Raw genomic sequence first — 17,911 nt, forward strand, 5'->3', positions numbered from 1 at the left:
CACAGAGAAAATAGTTTTAGATTGACATGAACAAGTGTCCTATTAAAGTTAATGAAAAACTGAAATTGAAAATATGAGATTAGATATTTGCTGTGCTCTGTTGATAAACTGTAGGGAACGGATGGAGCAATGAAATGGTAACATGATGCCACATGTCGAGTTTCTTACATGCAAAGGTTACAAGGGTGGGTGACAACTGACAAGACAACATAGGATGTTTGTTTTACTACGTTCATAGGATGTTTGTTTTAGTACGTTCTTTCTTTTTTTGGATGATCTGATATGGATGTTTTTCAATTAATATTTGTTATAATTGCAAATTACTAGAAAGAAATCGTCAACCTATATGTGCATGTATGAGCGGTAAGTACTCTCGGGAAATGAGCCAATTACAGCAATCCCATGGGGGGGAAGCTCATGATAAGGAGGCAACTCTAATGGTTTTGATGCCACATTGGTAATGTTTAATGAGCAAAGATCGAATGTTTCATGGATTCAATTCACTTATTTATTCATTATTAATGGGACAAGTTAAAAGGATTATATCGTGTTGAAAACGTAAAATATTGGATTTTTCATTTTTAAAGACAGCCTAGCTAGCTCAAGTAGTATCCGATTATCCAAAATATCCTTAGACTTTAAACTACCTTGCATTCTTCAACGTTACACTGTAAGGCCACGTTTGGTTGGGGGAATGGCCTATTCTTAGATGAATAGTCATGTTGTTGTTTGGTTCACGGTTTCTTCATTCGGTCGAATCACTTAAAGTGTTTCTATTCCCTCAAATGCGTAATACGGATTTTGTGGTAATGGCTTTGAATAGCCATTCTGACCATCACCAATAGAAATAAAGAAAACTCTTCTCAAAATTTCCTTCACACTTTCTCTACAAATGCGTTCAAAGTTGTTTCTTTTATCAAAACAATGCACTTTCTGGTTAGCAGATTTTTTTTTTCAAGTTTAATTTCGTTTAGTTTCTATTCTTGCAATCATCAAATTTTGTTTTAGAAGGGATTTCTGGTAATGGTTTTTCTTTAAATTTTCTAAAAAATAAACTACAACTCAACTCCCAAATCACTGTCTTTTGGGGAGATGAAGTTTCGCTTTCTCTTATGGGTACATAGGATTATAAACTTTAAAGAATTCAAGATGCCATGCAAAACATGATGCTGAAAACCATCACTTTCAACTGTTCTAGGAATAACTCTTATTTCGTTTTGTGTTGTTTTCCTTGTTTGTGCGTTCAATTTGCATTTTATTTTAGCTTTATTCTTTTCCCCGTGAAATTTCTTTCTTTGTTGACTTTCTTGTGTGGAATCTTTTTAATCTTTCCCTGGTTGGGGACATTAAGGGCCATCTGATATTGGTATCAGTCTGCCAATATTTATAATTGCAGAATGTGTCTTAATATAGCTGGATCCAGAGTCAAGCTGTTCTATCGTTGGTCGGGCATCTACAACTTTTTCAACAACGATATTTTTCTTGTATGAGCAGGTTTTGTATTTTTCTGAAAATCCAACATCTTTACCTCCTCTTTTTTGTTGGTTGCGGCTTCTTGCTAGTGTTCCTTTCTTGAATGCCTGCCCTTCTGTGTCTATCAAGGTTGAAAAGAACATTGAATTTACAATTTATGGTCTTTGTCAACAGGTTCACTCGGATGATGTGTTTGACTTTCTTATTTTCATTTAGTATGTGTTAGCTTAATTCTGTGAGTGAATTAGTTATTTCCCAGTAAGTTGTTTGCGCACATTTTTTAACCTATACACATTTCCTATCGTTTTAAATTCTTTTGATGTTAGATTAAAACTTAAAAGATGTTTAGTTAGGTTGGAATGTTACAGAACATCCCTTTTTCTCCTCTCTCTCTATCTTTGGCTGAAATTTTGTTACAGAGCACCCATTTTTCTCTTTCGTTGAAATGCAATAAATTTTGAACTTAGAGATTAAGACATATTGCAGTCAATACCTTTTATTTATTTGCAATCATGGAAGTAAAAAGGCGAAAATGGGGAGCTTGGATGAATTGATGTTGGTTTATACAAACATTCACTGGTTATTAGTTGAAAACCAATACCTCTTTGTTGACATTTTTCTTTCCAGAGTCGAGGCTATGCACTTTTGGGTATTTATGCTACGCCAACTTTGCTTGCAAGGGAAAAACTATTTCTTGATCAAGGATGGTAGATATACAACTATATATTATCTTTTAATTTTTGCTTGACATCATATCTTATTTTTTATTTTTAATTTCCGTAACTTTAACTGGAAATAGTGTCAATGATATGGGAGTTAGGCTATGAATATATTTGCTGGTTTATTTATTTTGTGGAACACATTTTCTTGGTGCCTTTAGAGTGTCATGTCTTTGATGGTAAGCATGGTAATGTCTCTGACCCAAAAGAACATAGTAATGAACAATATAAAGTCCAGGTTCAGGCTAGACAGAGCTAATAATTTAGCAACTATTAGTCCATATCCTTTCCCCCTATCTTCCTCATAACTTCTAGAATGAACTTTTAATTGTAGAAATGAGGCATCATATAATATAGTTGCCCTCCTGTCTTTCCTTGTGTCCTGAGTGAGATTCTTTCTAGGGCATGCTTATATATATATATATATATATATATGTAAGATTCAACCGTAAGAGATTAAAAGGTTGTATTGGAGAAGAAAACTGTCGTATGGCTTTCTCTACTCTTTGTAATGCATGTTGTAATAGGTCCAATTTGCCTGGGCCCAAAACTAAATAAATAAAACCCAAAATAAAAAAAAAATAAACATTCCATAGTCCAAAAAAATTTACAAGCTCAAATGCCCAATAATAATAAAAAACCCTAGAGGCTCGATTAGCCCACAACTTAAACATTTCAGCAAAAAACCCTAACTCCCTTAACCCTAGGCGCGTCGCACCTAAGTCCACTCCTGGCCGCCACACGCCAGCCACCTCCACATCCACGCGCATCATCACACTCGTCTGACACTTGCAAAAAAAATTGAATGCAATGACAGAGAAGTATGCGAGCAATAGTAGCAATAAATAGCAAACAGACAAAGCTTAGAAACTAAAAAAGTTGTATCAGGCTATAAAAGCCTAAATCTCATCTTTGTATTTTTTTTACGAACGAACAAAAAATAAAAAAAAGAAACAGAAAACAAATTTCAGAGGTGATTTTTACTTACATTTTTAAATTCTTGTTTGATTATTTCATTTTTTATTTTTACATACAAATAATAAAAATAAAAAGGGAAAAGGGAGAAGGGAGAAGAAACTCACCTGGTGTTCGAGTTTTCAACACCGTGGACGGCTGAGGAAGCCACCTCCGAGGATAGGTGACCGGAAACCGACATGTTTCTTGGATTTTTGGGCTTTTTTGTTAGTATTTCAAGAATCTTGGACCCAGATTTGGATATTTTGGAGGGTTGAGAGAAAAAAAAGGGTGGTTTTGTCTTTTTTCGACCACCACGGATGGTGGAGCGGTCGCCGATGGCTGGACCCCTGGCCGGATTCTGGAGAGGGAGAGAGGGTTGAGAAGATTATGAGAGTTTTTTTTTAAAGAAAATTGCAGAATGAAATAAAAACTTTTACTTTTATAAAGGATGCGAAACGGTGTTGTTTAAAGCCTGTTTCAGTGGCCATAAACGGCGCTGTATAAGACCACCCGTGCGCGACCCGACCCGCTCCAGGGGGATCCGTGCGTTTTCGTTAAATGGGTTATTTACAACCCTGGTCCGTTCGCATTTCTATTTTTTTAATTTACTCCTTTTGTTTATTTTTTTTTAAAATTGACCATAGAATTTTGTTCAGTTTTCAATTGGGTCCTTGACCCACTAAAGGGCTGGAAAATGGACACGTGTCTGGATTTAGGTTTTTTTTGCCCATTTGGTCCTCGGCCTTTTCGCGTTTTTTATTCTTAATCCTCACTTGTTTATTTTGTCATAATTTTTACTTTTAAATTTTATTTTTATTATGATTTAGTCCCTAATCTGTCTGATTTTAATCCTTTAATTTGTTATTTATTTATTCTGTTTAATTTCTTTATATATATTATTATTTTTAACAGTTTTATATTTTATTTATTTTAAATTTTATATATTATTTATATTATACTATTTGGTATTATTTATTTCAAATTGTTTCACGTATTATTTATTTTGAACTGCTTTATATATTATTTTTATCTTAAACTGTTATATATTTATTTATTTTAGATTTTTTTACATATTATTTCTTTTAAACTATTTTATGTAATGTTTATTTTAAATTGCTTTAAATTATTTATTTCAAACTATTTTATATTTTATTTATGTTAATTTTTTTACATTTTTTTATTTTGAACCTTTTTTTTATATTATTTATTTTAAATTTTTTATTATTTACTTTAAATTTTTTTTGTATATTATTTTATTTCATTTGTCTTTGATTATTAATTAGTATTAAAAATGAGGTACATTGTGTGATTATTGCCATCATGTGTACTATAATTAATTTGTTCGTGTTTTCATATTATTGTCATTCATTAATGTAACATTTTATTCATAAATTGTTATTCCATATTCTATATTATCATCCTATCTCATTTAATCACTTCAAAAGTTGCATTTAATTTTTTTTATACCTATAATAAATTGTTCTATTTTATCCCTAATAAAATAAATGCACCTCGTTCAAGTATTGTACTCGCTATTATTCAAAAAAGGAAAATTTTTATAATAAGACAATATTTCGCGTTTTGGAGATTCAAGAAATTGTACCCTGACTTATGGGGTTTCAATTTTCTCGTTAAACCTAAATAGCAAAATACCCTTTTAAATTTCAAAATACATGAAATTTCAATAAAAATTAAAGGCAAGCTTATTCTCGAGGGTTCCAAGTGTCGTGTCTTAACTTACGGGATGTGACATTTTGTTACCTCGAGACAAGAGGGTCTTTAACTTTCTTTTCTATTTATTCAAGCAAATTCTTTTAAAATAAATGGCGTGTTAATAAAAGAGAGGGATCATATTTTAAATTCTTTTCAAATTTCTAATTTTCGACATTAAGACATTAATTAATCAATTAGGTATCGATTTTGGGCGTATCGAGGGTGCTAATCCTTCCTCGTGCGTAACAGACTCCCGAACCCGTTTTTCTGGATTTTGTAGACAAAAAATTATCGTTTTAGTAAATTTAAACTTTTATTGAAATGATTAAATTACGAGGTGACCTGATCACACCTCATAAAAATGATCGGTGGCGACTCCTATTTTCGTTTTCATTTTCAAAATAAAAGTCGACCCCCTTACAAAAAAATGGTTTCGGCACATGTACTACTTTTTCCATTTTTGTAGTGGCAAATCATTTCTTCTAACCTGCTATCATATGTTAAGTCACAACTTATTTACATGCTTAGAAATATGCACTACGGTTTTAGGTGCTTCTAACTTCATGTAAGGTTATGGCCTCTTTTACACCGTTTTTCACTGAGGTTCTTATCAAAACATGCGAAAAGTTTGTGATGGAGTAGAGGAAAGCATTCACTATTGTAATCTTCCTCAATAAGAAGGAAAGGTATTCTTCATCTTTGTTGTAATTATTCTAATATTTCTCAGTAATTATACCTCATCAGTGACTTATTGATCAATGCTATTTGTTCCAAAAGTTTTCTGGTTGGAGTTATTTGGACATTTTATTATCTTAATTATAACTTGCTCAAAGCCTACAGGTTTATCTTCTATTAAGAGACTACTATTGTTTGAAGTTGGAGTTTGAACATGGAAATGGGCAGGTTTGTTTTGGTTATGAAGAAGTGGCTGCATAGATAGAGAAATTTAGATGGATTGAAATATGTTAACCGTTGAGGTGAATAGGGGAAGAAGATGAAGGTAGAATGAAGGGAATGAGTCTGAAGGTTGGGAGGAAATTACAGTTTTGTGGAGAGAAATCAGAGATTCTGCCAAGGGAGGTTGAGAAGAAGAAAGCAACCAATGTGAACTGTTTACATGATCCTTTTATGGTGGGGACAAATTAGTTATGTGTTTTAAGATTATTGATGTGGAAGCCTGAAGCTCACCGGGTTGTGGTTCGCGAATCCTTAAACTAGCTGTGGGTCCGCGATATCGTTGGTTTTATTAGAAAACATGCGTCAAGTTTTCTCTGAGTAATTTGTAAGGTTCGCTTCCTGGGGTATAATAAGATATTATTTTATTGTTTGGTTTTGTAGGATTGCAGGTAAAGTTGAATGCATTGAAAATCAGGGTACAGTGGAAGTGACTCAGGGAGAACTTGTCTTCTTGACTGTGGGTGACTACTATTTGGCGCACAAGAAGGGATGTTTATAATTACATTTTCTAATACATGCATATATGTGTATAAATTACAAGTACATGTTGGACTGAGCAGACCAAAGCAGCAAAGCAAGGGAAGGGAAGGCCATTATTCATACAATTGCTATATGCAATGCTACGCTGCATTTATAGTGTAAAGTTATGAATGCATATGTAAATATACATAATAGGATGTTTATAATTCTTATTCTTTTATATATATATATGTGTGTGCATATATTATAAGTATTTTAGGCTAAGCTAACTTCTTAATTTTTGTATATATATATTTTTGTATTTTTTGTAAAATAGAGAAAGAGAATATTAGACTTTTTAATACATTGGATAGTTGGTTTTACCCTACCACAAAAAGAAAATAAAAAATGGAAAATTAAATTAAAAAGATGGTCACAATTATATTAAAAAATAAAAATGCTTTTTTATATTTGGCTGCGGTCTTAATAGTTCTATTTTTATTTTGTTGAGATCATGTTATAATTTAGTTTAGTTCGACTCATGTTCCATTCCATTGAATCAAGCACTTGAATTAAGAATGTTATTAAATTATATATTATTTATTAAATTATATTTAATAATTATGTTAAAAAATGATTAAATTATTTATTATTTTTTTATTAAATTATATTTAATAATAATCTTATTAAAATTTAATAACAATAACAAAACTTCTGCTAAGGGTACTTTGGTCATTTAAGTCTTTTTCCTTATGCTATCACAACATCTATTCTATTCAACCAAACACAAAAATACTATTACAGCTCTATTCCATCCCATTGAACCAAACAATTGAATTATTAATTACAATTCTATTCCATTACAGTTCTATTTCATTAACATCAATAGGTACCATCATCTATCCATCACAACTTGTGAAGATAGTAAATATACCCAAAAAATAGATCTATAACTTACAAACTGAAAAAAGAGAGAGCGTGGAGAAAATAAGGAGAAAAAAGAAAAAAAAAGTTGGTGGGAGGAAGAAAAAGACGGGCAATAATAAACTCGGAAGCTATTATCGTTGCTGGGTAAAACAAAAGAGAAGAATCAAAATGGTTTGGAGACGATAATTACATTTAGTTATGATTAAAGGTTTCATTTTGATGGGCGGGATGAGGATGATTCCAATGAGATTAAAAATAATGGTAGTAATGAGGTTAATTACTATAATAGTGAGATTAAAATGAATAACAAGATATGTTTGGATTCCAATACCATTGTGATGGTTAATTAAAAATAGAAAATAGACTATTAAAGACATTAAATTAAAGTGTATGTACATATAACGAGAATGATAAAATTATATTTGTCGAAACCATTTTTTTATTTTGGAAAAAAAACAAAAATTAGTTGTCGACTTAAAAAAAAACAAAAATTGGGAGTCGCCACGAATTTTTTATTGAGGTGTGATTGGATCACCTAAACAATAGCTTTGGTCTACGAGTTTTAGAAAAATGGATTCGGGAGTCGGTTACGTACGAGGAAGGATTAGCACCCTCGTAACGCCTAAAATTGGTACCTAGTTAATTAATTAGTGTCTTAATGTCGAAAATTTAAAAATATGATCCTTAAGAAAAACTAAAAAACGTTACTTATTAAGACTCTTATCATTTCAGAGAAAGAAAATGTCACACCCAATGCGTTAGGGCACGACATTCTATTTCCTCAAAAATGATTTAGTCCAAAATACTCTTATAATAAAAATTTAAAAGAAGATCCATTTATTTAAGATTTAAGAAATCGCGGCCCAATACGTTAGGGCACAATTTCTCAAAATCCTAAACTTGGAATATTTCCTTTGTTATCATTTTTTAAAAAAAATATTTGTCTCGAGAAATCAATACGTCACATCCAATACGTTAGGATACAACATATTAAATTCCCGACAACAAGCTTTTCATTTTATTTTTTGATTAATGAGCAACTCTCGATCGTTAGATTTAACGAAGAAAATCGGAACCCAATACGTTAGGGCTCAATTTTCTTGAAAATCCTAGATACGAGTATTATCTCAATTTTGAAAATTTTTGAATAAAATGATTTTGATGCTTGAATGATATCGAACATAGCCTTTTAAGCGAATAGAATGCGATAAATGATAATATACAACATGGAGCGATAATTTGTAAATAAAACATACACAATGAATGATAAATAATAAATGAATTCGAAAGAAAATACATAAACCTATTTAAGAGAGAATTTAAAGGTAATAGATAAAATAATATGAAATCAATAATATATAGAATAAAAATAATTTATTACAAATTATATATGTATATGTAAAATAGTATTGTATAAAAACATTTTCATATAAATCTTTAAGACATATAAATATGTAAAGTGAATTTCGAAAATATATTACAAAATAGGGATATCAAAGAATATATACAAATTATGTTGAATTTACCTAAAATATAAAAAAAATGTGATAAATCGAAATAATAGCAATATATATTGAATTTCAAAATAATGATACATTATAATTTTTTTTAAAAGGGTAATATATACATATAATTCAATAAACTTATAGCCATAATACATATAAAACGTAAAATAAAATGGAAAATACTAAGCTTAATCATTAAAATAGTATTAGATTCAAAATTAAATATATTTTAAAAAAAATAGTGATATAAGAAATCAAGCACATTGAATTAACAAGGATTTAAATTGAACTCCAAACAGAATTAAAGGAAAAAAAATGAAGGGCCCAATTAAAAGGCGCGAATAACTCACAGGGCTCGAATGGGAAAATATCTCCATCATTTGAAACGCGTCACTTTATTAGGGCTAAAATAAATAAATAAAATTCGCAATGGTGTCACGTTCTCCCTTTTTTAAAATCGTAAATAAGTAAGTAAAAAAAAACAGTAAACCACATTTAAAAAACTGCCAATCGTTTTCCCCCTTTTTTTGTTGATTTTTTCCTCTCCCCACAATGAAGGGAGATGCCTCTATTTATAGTTGAGCCTCCCCAAATCCAACGGTACAGATCAATTACATCAACGGCTAAGATTAAAGGGTATCTACAAATTAAATCTCTAAGATCACAAAATCATATCTTCTAAGATTGCATATCATATCTAAGATTTCATATATCATATCTAAGATTGCACATCCTTGAAGATTATGTTTCCATAAGCTTGTAGATGGACCTTCAACCTTTTCAAGTAATGGACCATTCCGATCGGGCCAAATGATATAATTTTGTACTGGACTTAGATTTTATTTTATTATTTTGGGTTTATTATTTTTTTGTGAGCTCGGGCTAAAATTGAGTATTACAATATTTATATTAATATTATACATATTAAAATAATATTTATCTTAAATAGTAATTAAAATTTAGTAGATTATATTTATATTTGATAGAATAAAAGGAAATGATTAAAAATAAAAACATAGATAACATAAAAAAAGGCATAATGATAAATTTAGCTCTTAACGTTTACATTTTTTTTGTCAATTTGACCTTTATTATTATTTTAGTTAAATTTGACTCTTAACCTATATTTTTACGATGGTAAAAATATAATTTTACTAATTTAATAGTCTATATCTTTATAAATTTTAAATGATTAAATAAATTTTTTATTATTTTGAGGGTCAAAGTGTAATATTACCATTACTAATTTAAAATTTTATAAATTATAAAGAGGCATAAATAAAAAAAATTTTCATTTTAGGAGGGTCAGAGCCCCTACCAGCCCTTCTGGCTTCGCCACTAATGTGCACATTATGCTAACATAACACCATATGTCTTATATGTTACTTCAACAAATAATTTAAAATTATAAAAATAAAATTTTTTTTAAAAATATTTATGTACTTTTATATATTATTTTTTTGAAGTTTTTAAAATTAGGATCAAATTGAGATCATTTGTAAATTTTGAGGGTTAATTTTTTAAAATTATGACTAAATTAATATAATAGGTAAATGATGAAAGCTAAAATTTTTATTATACTGATTTTTTAACTGCCACATCATCTTAACGTTTATGATTTTAATGGGAATGATCAAAATGATTGAACTACGCAACCCCGGCGGTTAAATTGCAACCTTTTTATTTTAGATTCCTAAAATGAATTTTTTTTTGTCTGGGACGATTATAATATTTATTAATATATTATATAAAAACAATAGTTTATCATATTAAATAAAGGTAGGAGGTAAAATGATGTTGGGTTGAACACCAAATACCACCATGGCTGCATGGCATGGAATCTCAACAACTTGCTGCTTCATTCCTTCAATCTTTTATAATCCAGACGCTCAATTTACAAAAATCCGTGTTGAATTCAAATAAAATTAAAAAAAAAACGTGTTGAATGTTGACCTACAAAATTAATTTTTATTCTCAAATAATGATTGGTCTAATTCTATAAAAGGTTGTTGTACTATCCATTTTTTATGAATTTAGTCCTTCTACTATAATTTGATAATTTGTTAATTCCATCAAACTATTTGACTTGATTTATTGATTAAGTGGCATATAAAATATTACCATAATGTTATTTATTTACAAGTTATTAAGGAAATAAAAGCCCACTTTTCTGGTTTTAATTATACTTATCTTGCACAAATTATGCAACTTCTGAAATAGGAAATATGACCATTTTTGTTTTAAAGTTCTTCTAACAAAAGGCCATAAAAAAGGAAAGTAAGACTTAAGTTAGAACTGGACACATGCAAATTTGCAAATACAGGTCATGAGAATGGTATACAAAATCCTCTGTGAATTGTAGTTGTGGTACATTAACATGATACATGCAACCCCACAAAGCCCTTTCCCCTGGAAGTCAAGAAGTTACTGACACCATAAAAGGATGCCAGCCAATCTCTCTCTCATGTTCACTATCTATCTGTTGCTTCTGTGTCAGTTCTTCATTGGCTCTCTCTCTCTCTCTATTTATTTTCTCAAAGGAACTTTCTCTCTCTTCTTCTGCAAAGACTTGATCTTTCTGTGTTCGAAAAACTGTCCTGGACATGGAGTTGGTTCCATATTCAAGTGAACCAAAACCCAAACCAAGCTCCTCAACTCTTCCATGGCAAGACATGTTCCGATCTGCATCAGTAAGGAAGCCTTCTCCAGCACCAGGCAACAGCGACGCGCCTCCCAACCAACATCACGCGCCACCCCAGACTCCGAACTCAACCGACCCAGATCACAAAAACAGCCTCTCGGGTGATCCCCAGGTACGGTTGGCTCTTTACATAGCCATGGCTCATGCTGGCCTTGCCTTCACCATATTCATTTTATATGCGATTTGCAAGCTTTTGCAAGAGTATTTTAGGCCAATTCAGTGGGCTATCTTGTGTTCGATTCCTTTAAGAGGTATACAAGAAACCCTTGTGGGATTTTGGAGCGAACCTTTGAGACTAGGCCTCACTGAAACTGTTCTTGCTGTTCCTGTTGCTGTCTTCAAGGCTTTTATAGGTACCCTTGTTGATATTAAGGATGTCTGTTTGAGGGTGTTCCTTAAAAGACCAAAATCTAATCTTTCAAGGCGCAAGAGAAGTGGGTTTCCAATGCTAGTTAGGTGGTTAGTAGCTTTCGCTGTGTTTGTGATTGCCTATGAGAGAATTGGTGGTGTTGGGTCATTAGGCATAATTGTGTTGGGGTTTGTGATTAGTACTAAAAACATAGATGATTCATTGTCTGCTGTTTCATCATTTAGGAGTAACAGTTTCAGGAGAAGTAGAATGAGTGCGTATTTCACTACTAGGATACTTAAAAGATTGGATACTATTGTGGCTATTGGGCTGATAATTGGTTTGTTTGTGGGGTTCTTTGCTGGAGCTACATTTTTCTCGTATAAGATCGGTGTTGAGGGAAAAGATGCCGTGGTTTCGGTGAAATCTCATGTGGAAGAGAGTAACTATGCTGAGAGGATGGGTGTTAAAAGATGGATGGAAGAGAATGATGTCCCTGGAATGGTGGATAAGTACACTACTCAGTTCTATGAAACAGTTTCCGAGCAGATCGATAACTTGGCAATGCAGTATAATATGACGGAGTTTGTGACCGGAATTAAGCATTTCGTCATAACTTCAACCACCAGTTCATCAGTACGATCGACAGCTTTGATGACCCCCTCTCCTTATACGGAAAAGTTTTTGAGTTTGAGGAAGAGGGTTAGCAATCGCGAGTGGGGGCAAATTTACACCGAAGTCGATGCGATTTTCAGAGAATTGATAATCACTCGGGAGGATTTGGTGCAAAAGGCTAAAGGGTTTGCTGTTAAAGGGGCAGATGTTTCGCAACGGGTGCTAGCAAGCAGTGCTTCTGTTTTAGGTGGAGGCGCGAAGATCATGTTCACCATCGGCAATTCCATCCTCTACGGAGCTGCTGAGGTGTTCAATTTTGTATCTCAGTTGATGGTGTTCTTTTGGGTTCTATATTACCTTATCACATCAGAATCTGGTGGAGTAACAGAACAAGTAATGTCTATGATTCCAATATCAAAACCGGCTAGGATTAGATGCGTGGAAGTTCTTGATGAAGCTATTTCTGGCGTGCTTTTGGCAACAGCTGAGATTGCATTCTTTCAAGGATGTCTTACATGGCTTATGTTTAGACTGTTTGAAATACACTTTGTGTATATGTCAACAGTGCTTGCTTTCATCAGCCCCTTGTTGCCTATCTTTCCACCTTGGTTTGCAACAATTCCTGCAGCTATAGAGCTAGTGCTTGAAAGTAGATACATAGTAGCTGTGGTCTTCTCCATTAGTCACATTGTACTTATGGATTATGGTGCTACTGAAATCCAGGAGAGCATACCTGGTTACAGTGCCTACCTTACAGGGCTTAGCATCATTGGTGGAATGACATTGTTCCCTTCTGCAGTTGAGGTAACTTTTAACAACTGATTCCTTTAAATCTTTAAAAATCTTCATCAAACAGTACTCAAATGAGTGTCTCCTTCCTTCTTCCACAGGGAGCAATTATGGGACCATTGATTACGACGGTTGTGATCGCTTTGAAAGATCTCTATGTGGAATTTGTTCTGGAAGAACCTAAGAAAAAAGACTAGAAGAACACACCATACCCTTCAACGGGTTTGCTTCCATGGTGGAGGGAGCTAATGTATATTAGTACCACTGGTTTCCAACAACTTCAAACCACAATTCTTCGCTACTTGAACAGTGCTTCAATCTACATGCTATGTTTATTACATTTTTTTATATCCCTTTGAAATCAGTGGCAATGGTTATGTATCCTCGTGTTTGCTCAGAAAGAAAGCAATATCGTATATTCTTTGATTCAGTATTTAAACATGTAATAACTGGTGAAGCCAATGTTTGAGTTCTGTATTTAAACAAGTAAGAACTGGTGAAAGGCAATATTTGAGTTGAGAGAAAATGTGTGAAGGTGGTGGACTTGTTTCTTTATTTTTCTGTTACAGGCAGCACCAAATAATACATCCCAAGGAGAAAGATTACAAGGGAAAAGTCAATGAAAAAACTCTGCTTGTATTTCATTAAGTCTCAACCAAATCAAGAATGCATACATCATTGCCATTTGAATGACCATTTAGTATTTTTACAACAGCAGCCATAGCCGTAGGAGATAAATACATCATGTTTTCTAGAAAAAAATACAGCATCTTCAAATCCACTTCATTCCCTAATTGCTATGGCATTAAAGTGATGAATTACTTAATGTATTTGAGCAGGAATTTCCTGTGAAAGTCATTCCTTATGGTATCATTAATGAAGCACTTTTGAGGCTTGGTTTCAACTCGAACCTGGTTCTTGAAGACGACATCATCATCCCACCTAAACCATGTATAGATATATAACAAAATTAGGAAAGTAATTTCTCGCTCATTTCGAATACCAGGCTTTACTTGGATGACACTAGCGGGATGTGCTGATTTTCAAGCCTACAGCGTAATATAGCAACAACACAACATTTATCATTGGGTCATATTTTGTTTAACTGACGGAGTTTCTCCTCTGCTTTCTCTTTCTTTATTCGTTCAAGCTCAGCCAATAGAGCTTCTTCATCATCACTACGACAAATAATTTAAGAAAAATTATGAAATGGTAATAAAAAATAACAAGTAGAACACAGCAGAATCCTTTAGTTACCAACAATAGCAGGAATTATGCTTTAATAGATTCCAGAAATTATGCAATCATAACTCATCACTGTTGACCTCCACATCAGAATCATCGGCATCAATATTCGATCTTCAGTCTCCCTCTTTGCCCCTACGAGTGACTTATCCAGTTAGTAAAATGCTTTTATAGCCCAATAATTTGATAATATGAGTAGGTTGAGAGTTCAGCTTCCAAAAGAAGATGGTTTCCTTATGATAATCTCTATCGTCTGCTATATACTTGTGTAAGCTAAACGCACAAGTGTTTCAATAAATGCTCTTAAAGTATTCTATTACTTTGAAGAATTAGAACTGGATGATTATAAATGAAGGAAAGACTTCTATTTATACTTGAGCTCACCATGATCCAACGGTCTAGTTTAAAATAGATCACTGGTTAAGATTAAAGACAATGTACAACTTGAGATTCTTACATCCTCTAAATACAAATTACTGAAGTTTTACCTATTTACTAGGCTAAATAGATGGAGCTTCAGTCTCTCTAAATAATGTGTCAGTTCTGTTGGGCTAAATGACCAAAGTTGAACAAGATGAATCATCAAATCATGGGCTCCTTTGCGCAACCCGTCACCTTTGGAAACCATTGTAATAGAAAAAAATTCATGCAATATACAAAGAACAGTTAGTAGCATGCTTGGATTTGTCCTTTGATGAGAAATGTCTCCGTTCACGCTCTTCAAGCTCAGCACGGAGGTTTCTCTTCTGCAACGATCATCTTGTCTGTCCTGCCCCTCTTTTCTGCATTTTACATATGCAAAAACAAATAGATAAACAATGAACTTGGGTGCAATACAAGTATACCATAGGACCTTAGCGCATCTCTAAATGCCAAGAAGCATGGATTTTAAATATGGAAATTCTCTAAAGCCAAGGCTTTGTAAACACGGGAGAAGAACACAAGAACAACAATACATATTCACAGCATCATTATCCGCTTCAATCATTACCTTTCTATCTACAGAAATTAGATACTCTAATTAACCAAAAAACCACCAACATGATGTTTGAAGTTAGAACAGCCCATGAAACACGCACATATAGATATGATGAAGTATAAAGAAGTCTTAAAAGAGACTGACCTATGCTTTAGAGTATTAGAGTAGTATGAGCAGCAAGGTCCATGGACGAGTACTTCTGAGATGGGCCAAAAATCAGAGTATCACCTTATTCGTTTCCACCTTTGGCAGTTTGCCATGTGGGTCTAGCAGCGGTTGTCATATGTCTTCTTCAGATATATATGAAAGCAAAAACTTATGGTTTTAAATACAGCAGAGTGACGCATAGATACAGAGCAGATAACTCAAGTATAAATCAATCATAAACTTAATCTTAGGGTTTCAAAAATTAGCTTAATTGAATTGCTAGTCCGTCCGAAACTTGAAGGAAAAAGAGCTTTGGGTCAGAAGAGAAAGACGAGGCTCAAAGTTTTTATATACTTTTGTTTTAATATGGTTTATATTTTATACGTTATTATTAATTAATTTCGAAATATACATTTTACTTTTTGAAACACAAATTTCTATTTTAAATATTTATGTATAAAGGTGATATGGGTGATATTTGGTCGAGCCTCAATAGAATTTTAGGCTCATTTTTTAAGTTCAGGTATGATTCGGATGAGCCTAAAATTTTACTCAATTCGGCCCGAATAAAAATACTAAAGTCCGAGTTTAATCCAGCTCACCTGTATTAATTTTTTTACATTAGTATTTTTATATAAAAATAAATTTACCAAAAATAATACATCAGATACACTAAAAATATTAAAATAAATATTTCTTAACAAATTGAAAATAAATTAAAAAATTATTTATACTTAAATAACACTAATATATGTGCAATTTAACAAGCAAATACCTCTAAAATAGTAACAAAATTAATAATAAAATAAGATTTATATAATATCTAAACAATAACAACAAAATAGTAACAATATAATAGTGAAGCAACTTCAAAACAGTGAAAACAACAACAAAAAAACAATAGGTTTTTTGTTAAAATTTGGGTCGGGACCAAAAAAACTTACATAAGGCCTGACTCATTTAAAAAATGGGCCTCATTTTTTTGCCAAATCTATTTTTTGGACTTATATTTTTACCCAAATCTTCTTACTTTTTAGGTGGGCCTCCGACCTGACCCATGATGAAGCCTACTTATGCATGTGATATAGCTTATAGTACAAGTTAAATTTGTACAATTTAAATTTATTTAATACTAGTTTTCAAAGCTACATGCTTTCGAAGTGTTATTATTTGTTAAAATTTTATGGGTTAAATCAGAAAATGGTATCCAAATTATATTATGTTTCTTAAGTTGGTACTTAAATTATTTTTAATCACAAATGGTACTTAAATTATATTATGTTACTCAAAGTGATACCTAAATCATATTTCGTTACCCAAATTACCTCAAATATTAAAAAAAAATCTTAACTAATTATTTTGTGACACATAGCACATTCAAATTAAAATTAAAATATAAAAAAATTTAATTAAATTAAAAATTTTCTAATTTCTTTTATGCTCTCTGCCTTCCCACAGTTCTTTCCTTACTTTTAGTGCATTTTTTAATTGTTAGATGAGTTTTCGGTACAATCATCTTATCGTAATTTTTCTTCTTAACTTTTTTTTAGTAATTGTATTTCATGCTTTATCAGTTTTTTTATTATAAATATTCACCCAACATTTATTATTTTATGCAAAATAAATAGAAAAGAATGGAAAAAAGTTATTTTAAAGAAAATAATGCATAGGTTTTGAATAAGGATGAGAAATGAATCAAAATCAAGGTTTAAAAAGGAGATAAGTTCGTCAGAATCTAGGTTTTGTTGCTGAAAATAAGATTTGGATGGGTTTTTCGACGAGTTTTTGAATTTTCAGTCACCCGAGTTTTTCGGTGAAGAAAAAATTGAATATGTTTATGTAACACCCCAATCTCCGAAGGTTGACTGAAGTGTTACCTAGACAAAAAACAAACATATGATTAGTTCGATTTTAACTCAATTGTGATGCATAACAAAGACGCAATTTAATACTTTAGTATACGCCATATGATAAAAGTAAACAAGTTTAAACTTTTAATTGAAATCAATTCATTGAAATACAATACTGGCAGAAATAATACCTTTAAAGACAATTTGGCATACACAAGTAAAAATTACTTTATAGAGATTATCTAAGCCCTCAAAAGGTTACATTCTTATAAAACTGTAACCAAATAAGATAAATACTTTATTACAAATTCAATTTTAGAACAGATTTACATGCCACTCCCAAAACATATGCATGTTACAACACAGAAACAAATGAAGCTTACTACAGAGATTGCTTCTACTTGCTGAGTCCCTTTAACAAGTCTACGATGACAGTCCACCTGGAAGGAGTGGAAAGATAAATGGGTAAGTTCAAAAGAACTTAGTGAGTTCTAGCAAAGAAAATTCAACACTTAAATAAGAACGG

At 31.9% G+C, this 17,911-nt stretch overlaps 1 protein-coding gene and 1 long non-coding RNA gene across 2 annotated transcripts; one reads left to right on the forward strand and one right to left on the reverse strand.

The window, feature by feature from the left end:
• The first annotated feature begins 11,012 nt into the window (after positions 1 to 11,012).
• LOC107922207 (transmembrane protein 245) lies at positions 11,013 to 13,671 on the forward strand. The gene is made up of 2 exons (XM_016852110.2): positions 11,013 to 13,179; positions 13,266 to 13,671. Exons 1-2 carry the CDS (start codon positions 11,314 to 11,316, stop codon positions 13,359 to 13,361), a joined length of 1,962 nt encoding a protein of 653 aa, XP_016707599.1. The 5' UTR covers positions 11,013 to 11,313; the 3' UTR covers positions 13,362 to 13,671.
• Positions 13,672 to 13,780: 109 nt separating this feature from the next.
• Positions 13,781 to 15,843, reverse strand: LOC107922208 (uncharacterized). The gene is made up of 3 exons (XR_001691202.2): positions 15,533 to 15,843; positions 14,422 to 15,191; positions 13,781 to 14,342 (listed from the first exon to the last, which is right to left on the reverse strand). It is a non-coding gene; the product is annotated as an uncharacterized lncRNA (long non-coding RNA).
• Between the last annotated feature and the right edge of the window lie 2,068 nt (positions 15,844 to 17,911).

This window comes from Gossypium hirsutum, chromosome D01 (assembly GCF_007990345.1).
Source record: "Gossypium hirsutum isolate 1008001.06 chromosome D01, Gossypium_hirsutum_v2.1, whole genome shotgun sequence".
Lineage (NCBI taxonomy): Eukaryota > Viridiplantae > Streptophyta > Magnoliopsida > Malvales > Malvaceae > Gossypium > Gossypium hirsutum.